Below are 15,501 nucleotides of genomic sequence, written 5' to 3' on the forward strand. Positions count from 1 at the left end.
CTATATATCAATCTAACTCTCACAATTGTAATTATATGTTTGACTACTTATTAAAATTTAAATCACCCTATGTACCCAAAAAAATTTAATTTAAATCACCCTTTATCTATCTATCTATCTAACTCACAATTGTAATTATATGTTTGACTAATTAAAATCTCAATCATCTTATATCGATCCATCTCCCATGATTGTTCGGAAATGAATTCCCTGACCACAAGTAAATCCCAACCATCCATTTTATTTATGTCTTCTATTTATTTGATGAACTTTGAATCTGAACAATCAAAATAGTATGACTACATGACTGCAGGATGTCCCGGAAGGAAATCCAGGTCCCGATTGTACTAAAAAAATGTTGACTACATGTAATCAAATTTTGACATACAAACAGAGTAACACACCCCATGACAGCAGTTAAGATGTCTTAATCAATTTCTCTTTTCAGTTTAAAACTAACAAATCAAGTAAGGTGTTGTTTCCCTCTTCACCTTCATCAATGTCCAAAAATTTCACCAACAAAAAACATAACCCACACACAACACAGCCAAATAAAACCTTAACAAACCGACAAAACAACAACAACAACTGAATCTAATCTAAAAAAACATTAAATTCTCCGATGAAACGAAACCACAGTTCCCACCACCACAACCACCACCACCAAAACCACCACAACAACCACCAGAATCCACCACGAAAATGGCTCATAATCCCAACCTTAACAATCTCTCTCCTTATCTTCTTCCTGATCATACTTTTCCCTCATTCAAAACCCTCTTATTCATCTTCTTCTGAAAATCCAAATTTTACAACCCATTTCAATCTTCCAAAACTACCCAAATTTGCATACTTGTTAACAGCAACAAAAGGGGAAGTTTCACAGCTCAAAAGGGTTCTTCAAGCAACGTATCATCCAAGAAACTATTATCTTCTTCATCTTGATCTTGAAGCTTCTGTTGAAGAGAGGGTTGAGATTGCAAAGTATGTGAAATATGAGAAAGTTTTTGGTGTTTTTGGGAATGTTATGGTTGTTGGTAAAGGTGATTTGGTTACTGTTAAGGGTCCTTCTATGATTGCTTCTACTCTTCATTCTGTTGCTTTGTTTCTTAAAAGGGTTGGTGATTGGGATTGGTTTGTTAATCTTAGTGCTTCTGATTACCCTCTCTTCTCACAAGATGGTTAGTGTTTTATTGTTTTTATTTTGAAGTTTAATTAATCTCATATAGATTGAAATATAGGCAAAATTAGATTAAGGTTTTAAATTGCGGTAGTGGTCACATGTTTTATATCGGTCACGATCTAGTAAGTAGAGATACAAACATGACACTGACACTTATACATAGACATTGGTAATAATTTGAGAAACTGGAAGTGATTGAATGTAGCAACAATATGTAGGTGTTGTGTTAGTGTCAGATACCGACATATGTTAAACACTAGACAATAGACACACCTTCAGTTTGATGTGTCGGTGCTACAAACATCCTTAATATTGTGGAGAATCATAGTTAAATGAGGCTGATGCGCCTCAATTGCGGGTATATTGTAGTCATGGAGTCATCAAAAACCTTGATGTCGTGTGTGGCTCTCAGATCATAATAACTGATTTTCGTTAAAACCCTAGTTGTAGTTACATTGCCATCTTTGATATTGGTCTGTGGTTTACTTGCTAAGGCTTTTGACAGTGGAACCCTTGTGTCACCATGAAACGGGCCATTCTAGCAATTCACTATGTTTATTGTACTGACCTGTGTAGAGAGATAATATCACTTAGATAAGTAGTTGGAGAACTTTGAGTGTCTGCACCTCCCTTATGCAAATGCTCCAGCTCTCTTAAATGGTTTTCGTTTCTTCTCTTCAATTATTTATAGTGTTGTCAAATAGTAGCTATCGCAGCGGTATAGTGTAGCAGAATTTTCACAAACCATTTTTGTTCCGCAATACATGATTTAGTGGAAAGTGTTGCCAAATAGTGACTATAGTAGTGCTAATGTACTCTAGTGTAGCAGAATTTGAACAAAAGCTATTTCCGCAATCCGTGATTCACCAAAGCTAATTATTTATAAACAATGTGATATCCTATCCGCTCATACTAGCTACGGCCACTAACTAACTAGTGTAGTTATCTAACAATAGTCGTATACTTGGCCTTCTGCAATTCCTGCTACATACAACAGAGAGTGGCAGAAGTTCGGATGATCCTTCTAAAAACTTCATCAGCTCCAAATCTAGCGTTCGATTTCTCTATAATAATTCCTGTTAACAAGATATAATCAAAATCCCAAATTTTGAATTACATATTATTGCAATGATTCCCATCTCATTTAGTGCTAAGATCCACACCAAACAAAAATAGAGCCAATGTCATTGTGTTGAACTTTGAAGTTTGAACATGATTATCATTTTGTAATTCTAGGGAGCACTTTAGAGCACTGATTTTGCAGGAGACTAGGTTGTTACAGTCCTACAATTTATTCATTGGTTTATGTTTTCTCCATTGTTGGGTCCTTGCTCCGTGTCTTTTCCACCGTAATGGTTCTTGTTCTCCATCTTTGCAACTTCTTTGCTCCTGTTTTTCGTATATTGACGCAATAGATTTTCGGGTTGCTGTCATTGAGTATCTAATAGATACTTGGGTCGAGCCTATCTCAACACCTACAATACCAGTTTGTCAGGTAAGGGATGTCTCCCACTTATATACTCATTTTCAGCTATATCTCATCCAATGCAAGACCATTAACAGATACTAAAGTTTTAGATTCCCATTTTATACAACTCAAATATATTTATTTTGCCGGAGTTATTGTTGTGGATCCTAATAAACTCTAATTTCACAAACATAATTTTTTTTGTTTATTTTGCTGACTGATTGCCATATACCTTGTTGCTTCAGATCTCTTGCATATCTTTTCATTCATGCCTAGGGATATAAACTTCATTGAGCATACAAGTAATTTGGGTTGGAAAGAGTGAGTATATTACTTATATCTGTTGATATTATTCTCAAAGTTTGTTACTAAACTTGTATAAAGTCTATATATGATCATGATTTGTGTACTCAAATCGTAACATCGATATCAGGTTTCAAAGAGCCAGACCTATCATTATAGATCCGGGTTTATATCATTCAAGGGTATCTAGTGTTTACTATGCAAAAGAAAAAAGATCTCTCCCATCTTCGTTTAAGTTATTCACAGGTATTTGTTTTATGCTTTCTTTCATTTTTTGTTTTCGTATTTGCTTGTTTTTATATTTACTCCTAAGCATATATGTATGCATAAGTTGCTTTTAGCCTCTTACTATGCCTACAATTATGTCATATATGTTTCTTGTTTATGGTCATACAGATTAGTATATTATTCATTATATGTCTCTTAAGTCTGCATAATATGTTCCTCACATACGGTTGCAATCTCGAGGTTGTCAAAATTGGGAGTTTAAACAAACTAATTTTTCCTATGTGAAATCGGCTCGTACAAGTTTGTCTGATTAAAAACAATATATATATATATATATATATATATATATATATATATATATATATATATATATATATATATATATATATATATATATATATATGACATATATACTTATAGAATAATATAATTGCATCAATAATTTAAAATTTCAACTCAATTATAAAGCAAAAATCTGACATGAAATCAAATTAACAAAGAAGAAAAGGAAGCAAATGTGAAAACTGTGATGAAAAAAACGATAAAAAACTTTGTCAAAAATTCCCTTCGAGTCCAGTCGAGTAAACTAGGATCATTTTTGAGTCAACTCGAAATTGATACCTAGGCTCGTGCAATTGTGCAATTTGATCCATGAGTTAACTCATGATTTAACAATCTTGGTTGCAACTCTCTAGTCAATAGAATAAATAATGCAATATTCTGTTTGGGATTAATAATCTAATTTGGTATTCGACTGCACTATATTGAGTCTATATAAAATCAACCCCGCTATGTAGTTCACACACACACGGTTTCACCGTATGTCTTTTTTTGCTTTCTCTTTCAACATTTCTACAATATCAATCTTTAAAACTGTTCTATATACTGGAATTACGACTGGCCAATAGCTATATTTGTTGAAAACTGCTCCACATGTTTACCTCTTATTTTCAAAATATGTTTAGCACAATCCATAAGTTCTAGCTCAACTGGAAAATGTTGATATTGCTAGGTTGGACGCCTCCACCCGGGTTCAAACTCGGGATCTCACAGTTCTGTGAGTTTCAGTGGCGCATGACACTTCATCTACGGACCAAAAGATGCCCTTTTGCTTGGTCCTAACCTTACATGTACAATTTTCAAATGCTTCTCAAAATCATTTACCTAACAGCATTTTTGGTTTTCAGGCTCTGAATGGGTTGTCCTTACAAAACCATTTCTCGAGTTCTGTGTATGGGGTTGGGACAACCTTCCTCGAACTCTCCTCATGTATTATACAAACTTCCTTTCATCGAACGAAGGCTACTTCCATACCGTCATATGCAATCACAAGGATTATCAAAACACAACCATTAACAACGATCTGCGTTACTTAAGGTGGGACAACCCACCAAAACAACAACCATTGTCTTTGAAATTAGAGCATTTCAAAGACATGGCGCATAGTGGTGCGCCTTTTGCTCGGAAATTCGACAAGGATGATCCCGTTCTTGATAAAATCGACAAGGAACTGTTGGGAAGATCGGACGGTGGCTTTACTCGTGGTGGTTGGTGTATTGGTGATTCTCTCAAGGGAAAAGATCCTTGTGGTATTTATGGAAATCCTATTGTTGTAAAACCTAGTTTAAGATCCAAGATTCTAGAGAAATTGATGTTGAAACTATTGGATTCTGAAAATTTCAGGTCTAAACAGTGTAAATAGTCTTTGACTCTTTGTTATTAATGTGAAAATTTAATTTTGTGAACAGTTATGCTATATTTTGACCAACCTCTTTGTTTTAATGAGTTAGTCAAAATGGTCTTATATTAAGGGGCAAAAGAAAAAGTGAAAAATGGTATTATAATTAGGGATGAAGGATGTGATATGTTTCTTTTGGTCTTAACTATTTGATTCCTAGGAGAAAGTGGCTTAGTAATCCAAATTTTGGATGAAAAGTAAGTAAAATTTGTTTAAGAATTGTTTCGGTTAGGAGTAGACCATGGATTCTTCTGCAAGATTAGTTCTTAACTAAAGTTTATTAACCACTTAAACTCAAGTACTCAACCACTTAGTTTAATATTAAGTTATTTGATTAAAGAGCTTCTTTTTTCGCCACCAAAGTTCTTAAAAATCGCTCTCGTCTAGATTTATCCATCCCGACAAAGAAAATCATTGTTTTTTCCGGATTAGCAACATTCGGACGCAAGAAAATAGTACGCCAAATTAATATTAGGGCGGTATATTTATAGTTAAGGTACATCCACCTAGCTCCTAGATCTTGAAAAATACTTTGTAGATTATATTGGGCCTTCGTTTGAGTATCGATCCAAAATGGTTTGGGAACTGCTATTAACACCTCCTATATAAGTCATGTTTTCCCCTAAAATACTCTTGTCTGAAAGTAAACTTTCAAAAGCAATATAATATATTTCCAAGTTAATTTACCTCTCAATTGAACTTTGAGTTTATATGATCTTTTATACATGTTTGAGTGTGTGTGTTTTTTAAAAAAAACCAAAAATTGCAACAAAATCAAATTCCTTTAAAGTCAATCCCAAAATAAAAGTTTGATATTTCATTAATATGACACACAATTTTTTCTTGTGTTTATCTTTCTCTAAATGGAGAATAAATGAAGAGATAATAAATGGAGGGAACCTGAACTCCTTAAGAATGGGATCATGCCTTGATTTCCAATGGACCAATTGCAAATGGTTGCTAACAAGATAATATTTGGTTATTTGAGAAAATTTCTCATCCCACTACCCACTTTCTCACCACACCTCTGGAAATTTCATTTTTGCCCTTGGTCAAAAAATTCGGAACGCGTTTTCCGAATTTTTTTAGTTCAAATTTGGAAAAAAATCGGAAAACACATTCCGAAGTTGTTTTTGAAGGCAAAAAAAATTCGGAAAACGCGTTCCGAATTTTTTGACCAAGGGCAAAAATGGAATTTCCAGGGGTGTGGTGAGAAAGTGGGTAGGTGGGATGAGAAATTTTCGTTATTTGAGGCTCCACCCGATCAATCATAAATAAAAGCATTGTCAAAGTGATTAATATGATCCAATTAGAGAAAGTACTATACACAATCCTAACTACTCGAAAACACCATACCACACATGGCTATAAAAGGAGGAAGGGGATTTTACAAAAGTTACAGCAAGGTGTTGTAACGAATTTGAACCGTCCGACTTCTGATCAGCGGCTGAGATCGTTTTGCTTTATAAAATTGTATTTAAAATGTGGACCGATTGATCTCTCAAATCAACGACCAAAATTTATTAATACGTAAATCCGTGTGTGCTTAATTTACTGCAGTGAATCCAGATCCATAGGCTAGGCACTGAAAAAACAAATTGTACTGAAAAAACAAATTGTTAACGGCAAAGATCATATTCATCTTCCATTTTTAACGGCAAAGATTAATTTTACAAGTGATACTCTATTCACTACAGTAAAAAAAATACCTCACCCCACACACAATACATGAAAACTATGTAAGTAAACAGTCTATTAAATTTACAAACCATTTATAATAAAGACAAGAGAAATGATTTTTCCTTGCTATGAGCCACTTCCATGAGACAAGCTTAATGTCATCAACCACTTCTTCTAAGCAGTCATTTTCCATATTAGTGCTTGCCTCCTAGCTAGTTCGATTTTTTTATGTGGTTATATAAGCACAATTGTTGCAAATCCAAGGCCAGTGAGACCACATTTCTAACCCTTATCAAACTCAAACATAACAAGTTCTAATGGAGGTGAATTTAAGAAACTCGAATAGAGAATCCAAGTCCTAAATTAACATCGATAACATAAAGAAAACGAAAAACACTCTGAAGGAGGGGAAAACAAATCAAACGTGAGGCGCCATATGTATTCCCCATAACACATGATATATAACAATGTCCTAAAATTTGTTTGTTTAAGAATTAGGGATCAATCAATTACAAAATTTGCAGCTCAATAGTATTTAAAATTCTTAAATAATCTAAACCATCATAGTAATTAAACTATGGATTAAATTAAAGTATCTTGCACAATAACAAACCATCATAGTAACAAACCATTAGAAAAGGTATCTTGCACAACAAATTGTACATAAAAAAACTTAGGTTATACAACTTCATTTTTAGACCACACTCACATTGGTTGAAGTAAAAGGTGAAATTTCAAATCAACATCTTCTACTACAATGTAGTAAATCTTTGGGATCTCCTTTCAATGAGTAAGTACTGAAAGAATGAGAAACTTCACAACATAGGAATCCACAATTTCAGTTCAAATTCCTCCTTTTTAGGCAATAAAAAAACTCAATTAGGTAATGATCATATAATCTAACCATATATCAACATAGATACACTTTTATAAAAAAAAAAAAAGTTATTCTTCCCTATAAAATGTGTTTATAAAATTGTCCGTAAGTCATAGTCCAATTGACAAAAAATGTCGAAATTGTTAGACCGAACATCATAATCGAAGTTTAAATCACGATTTTCTCACTTACGTTTGTGAGTTTATAATAACTTTATTATTTCGTCTATCTACCAAAATAAAATGTGTTTATAAAATTGAGTAAGCAATTGATATGTGGCGCGTGGGAGTGAGTGGAATGGATAAATAATATTCCCATGCAATGCAAAAGCAAACAATAGTGGGGAAGGGTACAGACCGGACCAAGAAAAAGTTTCATTTGGTCGGGACACTAATTCGACTATAGTACATCACTAAAGCACCAATATATACCTTTTTTTATTATTTAATAATTTAAAAACACTCATACATCTCATTCTTTACCTTAAATTTATGATTCAGAGGTCCAATGCACGAGGTAATTCTTATTAAACAAGTTTGAGAATAGTAGATGTGAAAAAAAAGAAAAAAAAAATGAATAGTAGATGTAAGTTTATCACAGTTAGTGTGACAAATTCAAAAAAAATTAAATAGTAGGAGCAATAAGCATGTATATAATTGAATTTATGATAGTTTTCATTATAATTAAAATTATAAACATGCATCATAGTTTGTTTTTTAAAAGGAAATATACACCAGAGTTTTTTTTTTCTGATAGAATTTCACAAATATATTTTTCATATGTTTCATATTTTAATTTTTTTTTGTAAGATTCATATTTTAATTTTAATATCATCAAAAAAATATTTGGCTATTCAATTGTTTAATCATTTATTACTCATGTGATTTACATATGTTTTCTTAATGATATTCACATCAATATTCACATGCAAGCAATTAAATAAGTTGTTAATTTTATTAAAATTTGAAGTCATGATCTCCTTATCACAAACTTGCAATCCTTAATTTTAATTGTAACTATTTCTCTATACTCATTTAATATTTGAAAGTTACATTAGACATGATTGATTCCATTTGAGCTAAGTGAACTCATATAAGTGTTTAAATTAAATCTCTCATGACACATTTTTTTCATCTACAAAGACTCAAACTTTATAAGTTCTTAATGAGAAACCAATTAGACCATATATAATTCAACAATGAACTTTACAATATATAATCACATGATAATTTTAGTCCTAAAAATAAGCACATGATCATATATAAATTAAACTTCTAATAATTAATTACTATTTGCTAACAAACAAAGACTGGTCAGCAACTAGCACACTGATCTCTCTGTCTTAGCACAGTACTTAAAATAAAGAACCTTACTAGTTAAGAAACACACCACCTTCTCAAAACCCTAGAAAGCAACAAAATAAAATAAAATATTATATAAAGTATATGTTATGGAGAGGGAGAGAAGAAGAGAGTGAACAAAGCAACACAAAAAATTATATATAAATACTCAAAACACCCCTCCTTTACTTTTGCTACTCATTTTGGCTCCTCTTGTTTCTTTCTTTGCTTTCTCTCTTCTATCTTCAACTCATCACAAACACAAACACATATACACAATACTCTTTTCTTCTCTTTATTTTGTTGATGTGATATTTCTCTCCACTATTATCTCTAACCCTTTTACAAAAGAAAAAGCTCCAAAGAGAGAAACTATGACTTTTACATCCATACAAGCAGCTTATCTTGATGCAGCCAACTGGCAACAACATGAGGTAAATAATTTTAAGTGTTTTTTGAATTTGGTTCTTCCTTTTGTTATTTTGTCCAAAAGAAAAAATAATTCAAAAGATAAAAAGGAAAAAAAATTATTCTTGTTACTTTTTTTATACCTCTTCTTGAATATACCAAAATATTTGATTTCTTATCACCTTTCTTTCTTTATTCTAAATTTATATTTGTTTTTCTAATTATTTTTTTTACTTTTTGTGTATGTTGATATTTCAGCAACAGAATCATCTTCAACATCCGGGAAACGGTGGTTCCGTTTCTCAACAATTGTTTCAAACACCACCACCAGCACCACCACAGACGGAGTCTCAACCTCATGGAGGAGCAACAACCGGTGGATCAATTAGGCCGGGATCGATGACTGACAAGGCAAGGACGGCAAACATGCCTATGCCAGAAGCAGCACTGAAATGTCCACGTTGTGAATCAACCAACACAAAATTCTGCTACTTCAACAACTACAGTCTCTCTCAGCCCAGACACTTCTGCAAGACTTGCAGAAGGTACTGGACAAGAGGGGGTGCTCTAAGGAATGTCCCAGTTGGCGGAGGCTTCCGAAGAAACAAGAGATCAAGCAAAAGTAGCAACAATGGTAACTCAACAAAGTCTCCGGCTAGCTCTGACCGCCAAACCGGTAGTGCTAGTTCAACAACCTCAATCACATCCAATAATAATCACTCGTCCGCCGATATATTAGGCCTTACACCTCAAATGTCATCATTAAGGTTCATGACACCATTACATCATAACTTCAATAACCCTAATGATTATGGAGGAGGAGATTTAGGGTTAAACTATGGATTTAGTTACATGGGAGGAGGAGGAGGAGTAGGAGATTTAGGAAGTGCTTTAGTTGGTGGAAATGGTAATCCAATTTTATCTTCAAGTTCTTTGGAACAATGGAGGATGCCTATGCCTATGCCAATGCCTCAACAACATCATCAATTTCCATTTTTGGCTAATTTGGAGGGTTCAAATGGTAATTTATACCCTTTTGAAGGAAATGTTCAAAATCATGAGATGATAACAAGTGGTGGATATGTGAGGCCAAAGGTGAGTTCAACTTCTGGAATTATGACTCAACTAGCTTCTGTGAAAATGGAAGAAAGTATTAATAGGGGCTTTTTGGGAATTAATACCATCAATAATAATAGTAATCAAGGAAGTGAACAATATTGGAATAGTGCTGTTGTTATTGGTGGTAACTCTTCTGCAGCTAATTGGAATGATCATGTTTCTGGTTTTAGTTCTTCTTCTAATACTACTAGCAATCAAATGTAGAATTTTATAGTGTTATGTGTGTGAAGTGAAGCTTATTATGGTTTTGAATAGTGGCTTCAATTTGAGTACATCAATTGCTTATTTAGATCAACTGAAAACCCTAGGGATATGTTAACTTCTGTTTTTTTTCCTTCTTTTAATTTGGTTTTTATTCTTATTTTTATGATGTTTTTCTATCTCCTTTTAATAGGTTTAGGTTACTTTGTATGAGAAGGTGGAATATATATATAGTAACAATATTGTGAGTTCAAATTATATCAAAAAAAATATTGTGAGTTCAAAAAGGAATGGATATTATCAATATTTTGGGCTGAAGAATTTTGTTTTGATTTAATTTAATTTTTTGGCAAATTTCATAAGTTGTTAGAGAGCTGTGATCATAAATATCATCATCCCTCAAAATAATTAACACTTGTTTATACAATAACAATGCAAAATTAAATATATATGTTGGCAATTTTTGTTTTATCAAATAGTCGGTGGTTAGAAATTCATCGCTCTATATGAATAAGAGAGATATTTCATGTTTGAATTTTAACCCTGTTATATAATGTGATGTATCTATTAACTGAACTATGCTTACGAAACTAATTAATCATTACCTAATTAATTCCTTTTTTTTTACATAAACCTTATCTAATGTTAATCATAGTTCCAAATGAGTATATATATATATATATATATATATATATATATATAGGGGAGGGATCAAATTACACTGGTGTAACATTTGAGTAATGTTACACCGCGCAATAACGCTTCAACGAATACAAATTTTACAAAATCCACCGTTGGATTGAAAGTTTATATCGTATAGATCATCCATGTTAAATTTTACAAAATTCTAAAATCGTTTGATAAGTTTTTTATATAGATCAAAATTAATGGTTTATGCGTTTTTATTGAATACCGTTAATCTTGATCTATCTCAAAAACATATAAAACGATTTTAGATTTTTATAAAATTTAACATAGATGATCTAGACGATATAAGCTTTCAATCCAACGGTGGATTTTGTAAAATTTGTATTCGTTAAAGCGTTATTGAGCGGTGTAACATTACTCAAATGTTACACCGGTGTGATTTGATCCCTCCCCATATATATATATATATATAACTATAATTGTGGTTGTAATATAATTTTTTTTAGATGTATTTGAATTTTGTAACAATACCAAGGTTTTTTTGTTTTCACTCACTAGTTCCTAGGAGAAGGGGGCCTAGTAGTCCAGAGTTCGGGGTGAGTTCTGGTATTAAGTGGTTTCATTCCCCTCCCAAAGCAGTTGTGGGGGACCGAACCATGATCCTCTCTACCAAGTACAGCGTCAATCACCACTAAACCTACTAACATTTATTATCACTATCAAGGTTTTGTAGCATATATAACTGCAACTACAAATTTAGTGTAAAGTAACATCTTTTATTAATCACTTGCTATACTGTTTAACTAATAGTCAAAGTCAGCTTTGATCAAGAGTTATACAGGAACTTCTGTTTGAGAGAAGAGTAAAGTTATAGAACAAACTTAGTAAAATATACTTGTCTTTTCAATCACTGTATAAATTGTAGATATATTAAATACACACCTTAAAAGTGCGATTTTGTTCTATTAAAATTCGTATTTCTTCTTTTTTGCCTTTTATTAAGATTCTTTGTTGGACATATGTCTTTAATTTATTAAATACATATAATTTTTTGTGTGTGTATAGTTCAGTTGACACAAACATTTGTAATATGCAGAAGTTGGAGTTCAAATTCAAATTTTGTTATTTATTCATTTTAAAAGTAAAATTTAGATTACGTAGCCGAAAAATAATTAAATATGCAATTATGCCTTTCTAATATTCAACCCAAAAAACGTTTGCCTTCATATTCAGACTGGATCTTAGGAATTCAGACATAACACACTTACACCATTCTATCAAGTCGAACACAAGATATGTTGCGCACCTTCTATTTATAGAAGGGGCAGAAGCTACCAATTTTTTTACTTAAGACCCATATCCAGGACAAGAGTTTCATCCTCTCTACTAAATTCTTAGTCATCGAAGACCCCCCAACAAAGATGACATTATTTTTGGAGGTCGAGATCGACCATACAACATGTCAAATTAAAGGCATACCTTGGCTAATCCGGCTCCCAACCCATAGCCCAATAAAACTCTCAAATAAACCAATAATATATACCCGAGGGGACACAAACTCTCTTCCTAACCATCTTATTCAAAATTATAGTAATTAATAAATCAATTGTAGGTTTTACTTTAAAAGCTATAGATAATGTGACAGTAAACCAACACAGTTTTCAGCTAGTTAAAGCATCCGTTCCTCATATATTATGGATTGCTTAAAAATTGTTGAAAAAAAGATAAGATTAATGTTTATTTATTTATAAACATCTTCAAATACAAAACTATACACAATCATACATCGACCCAATCATAGTACATGTTAAAAAGGTTGTGATTGTTATGTTTGTTACAAATTGATGAAAAACGAGGACACAATACCTATTTGTACGGGAAAGTAAAAAATAATCAAGGACAATATCTTTAATTCTAAAATTCATGATGTTGTATTTTGGATAAAAATAAAAGAAAAATGTTATCGGATGCTTTATTATGTGTGGAATTTTGTGCGGTGAAAACCTCATGGTGGAATTTTGTATATTTTTGTTCATTGAATTATAAATGGTACTTATGTTTAGATCTTAAAATTGCCTATCAATCCTATGAGCTTAAGTTAGTTGACAGGACATTATATTATATATGCAAGGGTTGGAGACTTATAATTTGGAACAAACGGAGTAAACAATAAGTCATTTAATCACATAACTTAATTTTTTTAATTTTTTAATTTATGAACGTATATTCAAATACTTTTAATTTAAATTTATGTCAACTAAATATTTCTCTTAATCAAACACCTTCTCTATATTCAAATATACTATAATTTGTATATACCGTATATATGCGTCTAAATTATAAGCCGTTTTTACTCTCTCTATCTCAATTTATACTAGTACCTTTTTTTCACCATCCGTATCCAACCCATTGTACCATCTAATCTGATTCGACAGTCAGTTCAAATATAAAGTAATTCTAATCCCCTTTTGATTGCTCCTTATATCAAGTACAATATCAATCACAATTAGAACAATTAATTAATAATTGGTTGATTTATACTAGCTAGTACTCTATCCACACACCTTCTCTATATTCAAATATAGAGTACTAGTATAAGTTTTTGATTACCATTATTAAGTACAAAAAAGAGAGAGTAATTTGTATTTTAACGTTGTGAAAGAAAATCTACGAGTCAAGCATAGTCAAAGCACAAAGATCTAGCAAATACTACAAATCTACTAACAGTATTACTGCCACACACACATAATAACATAAACAACATGACATGCCAAGGAATACTAGAATGTACTGTCACACACATCACATAACTTCACGCGACTAAGCGCGTGAAACTCTCACACTTCAAAAAAAGACAAGGAATTGCTTTGTCAGTATGTTTTGGACCATAGGAATCACAACATTGGTTATAGTGATTGGATCCTTCGTTGCACGCGCCTCAATGTAGCATTGGAATTTGTAGCTTTGAATTGAACATTCTAAATTCAGATATGCATGCTTTTAATTCTTATGGTGTGTTACACTGTTTTCTTTTTTTATTAGTTTGCGTCCAACCAAAGAATACTCTTGTTTGTTTCTTCATTCTTCTTCTGTGCCAGATGATACTATTAGTACTGCACTTTCCTTTTTCTTTATTTGTTACAAAATCTACTATACACTATACTCAAATTAGGGTATGCTAACTAAAATGGAACCCCTAGGACAACATTTTATCTATCCAATTTTTATCAATAGTTGACAATTATTTATAGCTTCCAATTTCAACTGTTTGATGTGTTTGATGCATTCCGATCTGTCGATTCATAGCTTCACCAATCGTATGCTAATTGAAGTAGATCAATTTTAGCTTCGATCGATCTTTTTTATGAGGAAAAAAAAAAGGGGACGAAAATATAGTATTTTTTATTGGGAAGGAGGTATTCAACAGAGATTGAAGTAGAGCTCTTAAGATGGACTATTCAATTCGCATCGATCAAACTGGCCATCACTTTGTGGCATTTTAGAAGTCGAGCTATAAAAGCCCTCATCGTTTAATATGGGCTCCAGAATTGGTGCCCAAGTCCGACCATATTAGCTACTGGCTTTTTAGGGCGTTTGTTTTGTTTATATTTAAAATTAGTTTTAACTAAATTTAGAAAACTAAGTAATTCGAATTTTTCTATCACTTGAATTTTTCAATTAACTAAATTTACATTTAAACAGAAATAATTGAAGCTAAGCACATATTTTCACATAATTAAGTTTAAATTTATAAAATAAATAATTTAAAATTACTATGTATGTAGGAGTAAAAAAGTACAAGTCAATAAATAAAATACTATTCCATTGATAATAGTAAATATTTAATGGAAAATACTAAACAATGCCTCCAGGATACTAGTTAAGCATATTAATATGAAAATTTGTCTTGAAAATTGTATATTCAATGTCTCAAAAGTGTAAAATTAGCTTATCACCATTAATTTTATCTTTTAATTTTCTTTTTTGGTATGCTTAACAAGTGTCTCAAGGAAAACTATTTAGCATAACCCATATTTAATTTGTTGCAGGAAAAAATAGAAAAAATATAATTATTTTTTAATAAATATTTGATATATATAGCTATATAGAAAATAAAGCTATAGCTCAATAAAAATCAATGGCATAAAAGACTATGTTACAGTTAAAACCTATTTGTGTCAAGTTGAATTTTCAAATATATATGAGCCAAAAATAAAGTATGTTAATCAACACTACAATATCCAAATGCTTGGAATTAACTCCCACAAGAGAATAATATGATGAAAAATAAAATGGTGGCTGCAGGTT

At 31.8% G+C, this 15,501-nt stretch overlaps 2 protein-coding genes across 3 annotated transcripts; both read left to right on the plus strand.

Moving 5' to 3' along the window:
* Window positions 1-462: 462 nt before the first annotated feature.
* Window positions 463-4,929, plus strand: LOC123920333 (beta-glucuronosyltransferase GlcAT14C). The gene is made up of 4 exons (XM_045972600.1): window positions 463-1,181; window positions 2,897-2,972; window positions 3,085-3,200; window positions 4,370-4,929. Exons 1-4 carry the CDS (start codon window positions 623-625, stop codon window positions 4,882-4,884), a joined length of 1,266 nt encoding a protein of 421 aa, XP_045828556.1. The 5' UTR covers window positions 463-622; the 3' UTR covers window positions 4,885-4,929.
* A 3,943-nt stretch (window positions 4,930-8,872) lies between these two features.
* LOC123920336 (dof zinc finger protein DOF2.4-like) lies at window positions 8,873-10,863 on the plus strand. 2 transcript variants are annotated; one of them, XM_045972606.1, is made up of 2 exons: window positions 8,873-9,251; window positions 9,481-10,863. In XM_045972606.1, the coding sequence occupies exons 1-2, from the start codon at window positions 9,192-9,194 to the stop codon at window positions 10,546-10,548; spliced, it is 1,128 nt and encodes a 375-aa protein (XP_045828562.1). In that variant the 5' UTR covers window positions 8,873-9,191; the 3' UTR covers window positions 10,549-10,863. The 2 variants fall into 2 exon arrangements, with proteins under 2 accessions (XP_045828562.1, XP_045828563.1); XM_045972607.1 differs by having other exon boundaries at window positions 8,874-9,251; window positions 9,484-10,863.
* Window positions 10,864-15,501: the final 4,638 nt, after the last annotated feature.

Source organism: Trifolium pratense, linkage group LG4 (genome assembly GCF_020283565.1).
Source record: "Trifolium pratense cultivar HEN17-A07 linkage group LG4, ARS_RC_1.1, whole genome shotgun sequence".
NCBI lineage: Eukaryota > Viridiplantae > Streptophyta > Magnoliopsida > Fabales > Fabaceae > Trifolium > Trifolium pratense.

Bases quoted from the DNA above. Each gene is read 5' to 3' on its own strand.
- LOC123920333 (XM_045972600.1), top strand. From the start codon at position 623: ATGAAACGAAACCACAGTTCCCACCACCACAACCACCACCACCAAAAC. The intron at 1,182-2,896 runs GTTAGTGTTTTA...TTGTTGCTTCAG, and splicing joins CCCTCTCTTCTCACAAGATG to ATCTCTTGCATATCTTTTCA. The intron at 2,973-3,084 runs GTGAGTATATTA...CATCGATATCAG, and splicing joins AGTAATTTGGGTTGGAAAGA to GTTTCAAAGAGCCAGACCTA.
- LOC123920336 (XM_045972606.1), top strand. From the start codon at position 9,192: ATGACTTTTACATCCATACAAGCAGCTTATCTTGATGCAGCCAACTGG. The intron at 9,252-9,480 runs GTAAATAATTTT...ATGTTGATATTT, and splicing joins CCAACTGGCAACAACATGAG to CAGCAACAGAATCATCTTCA.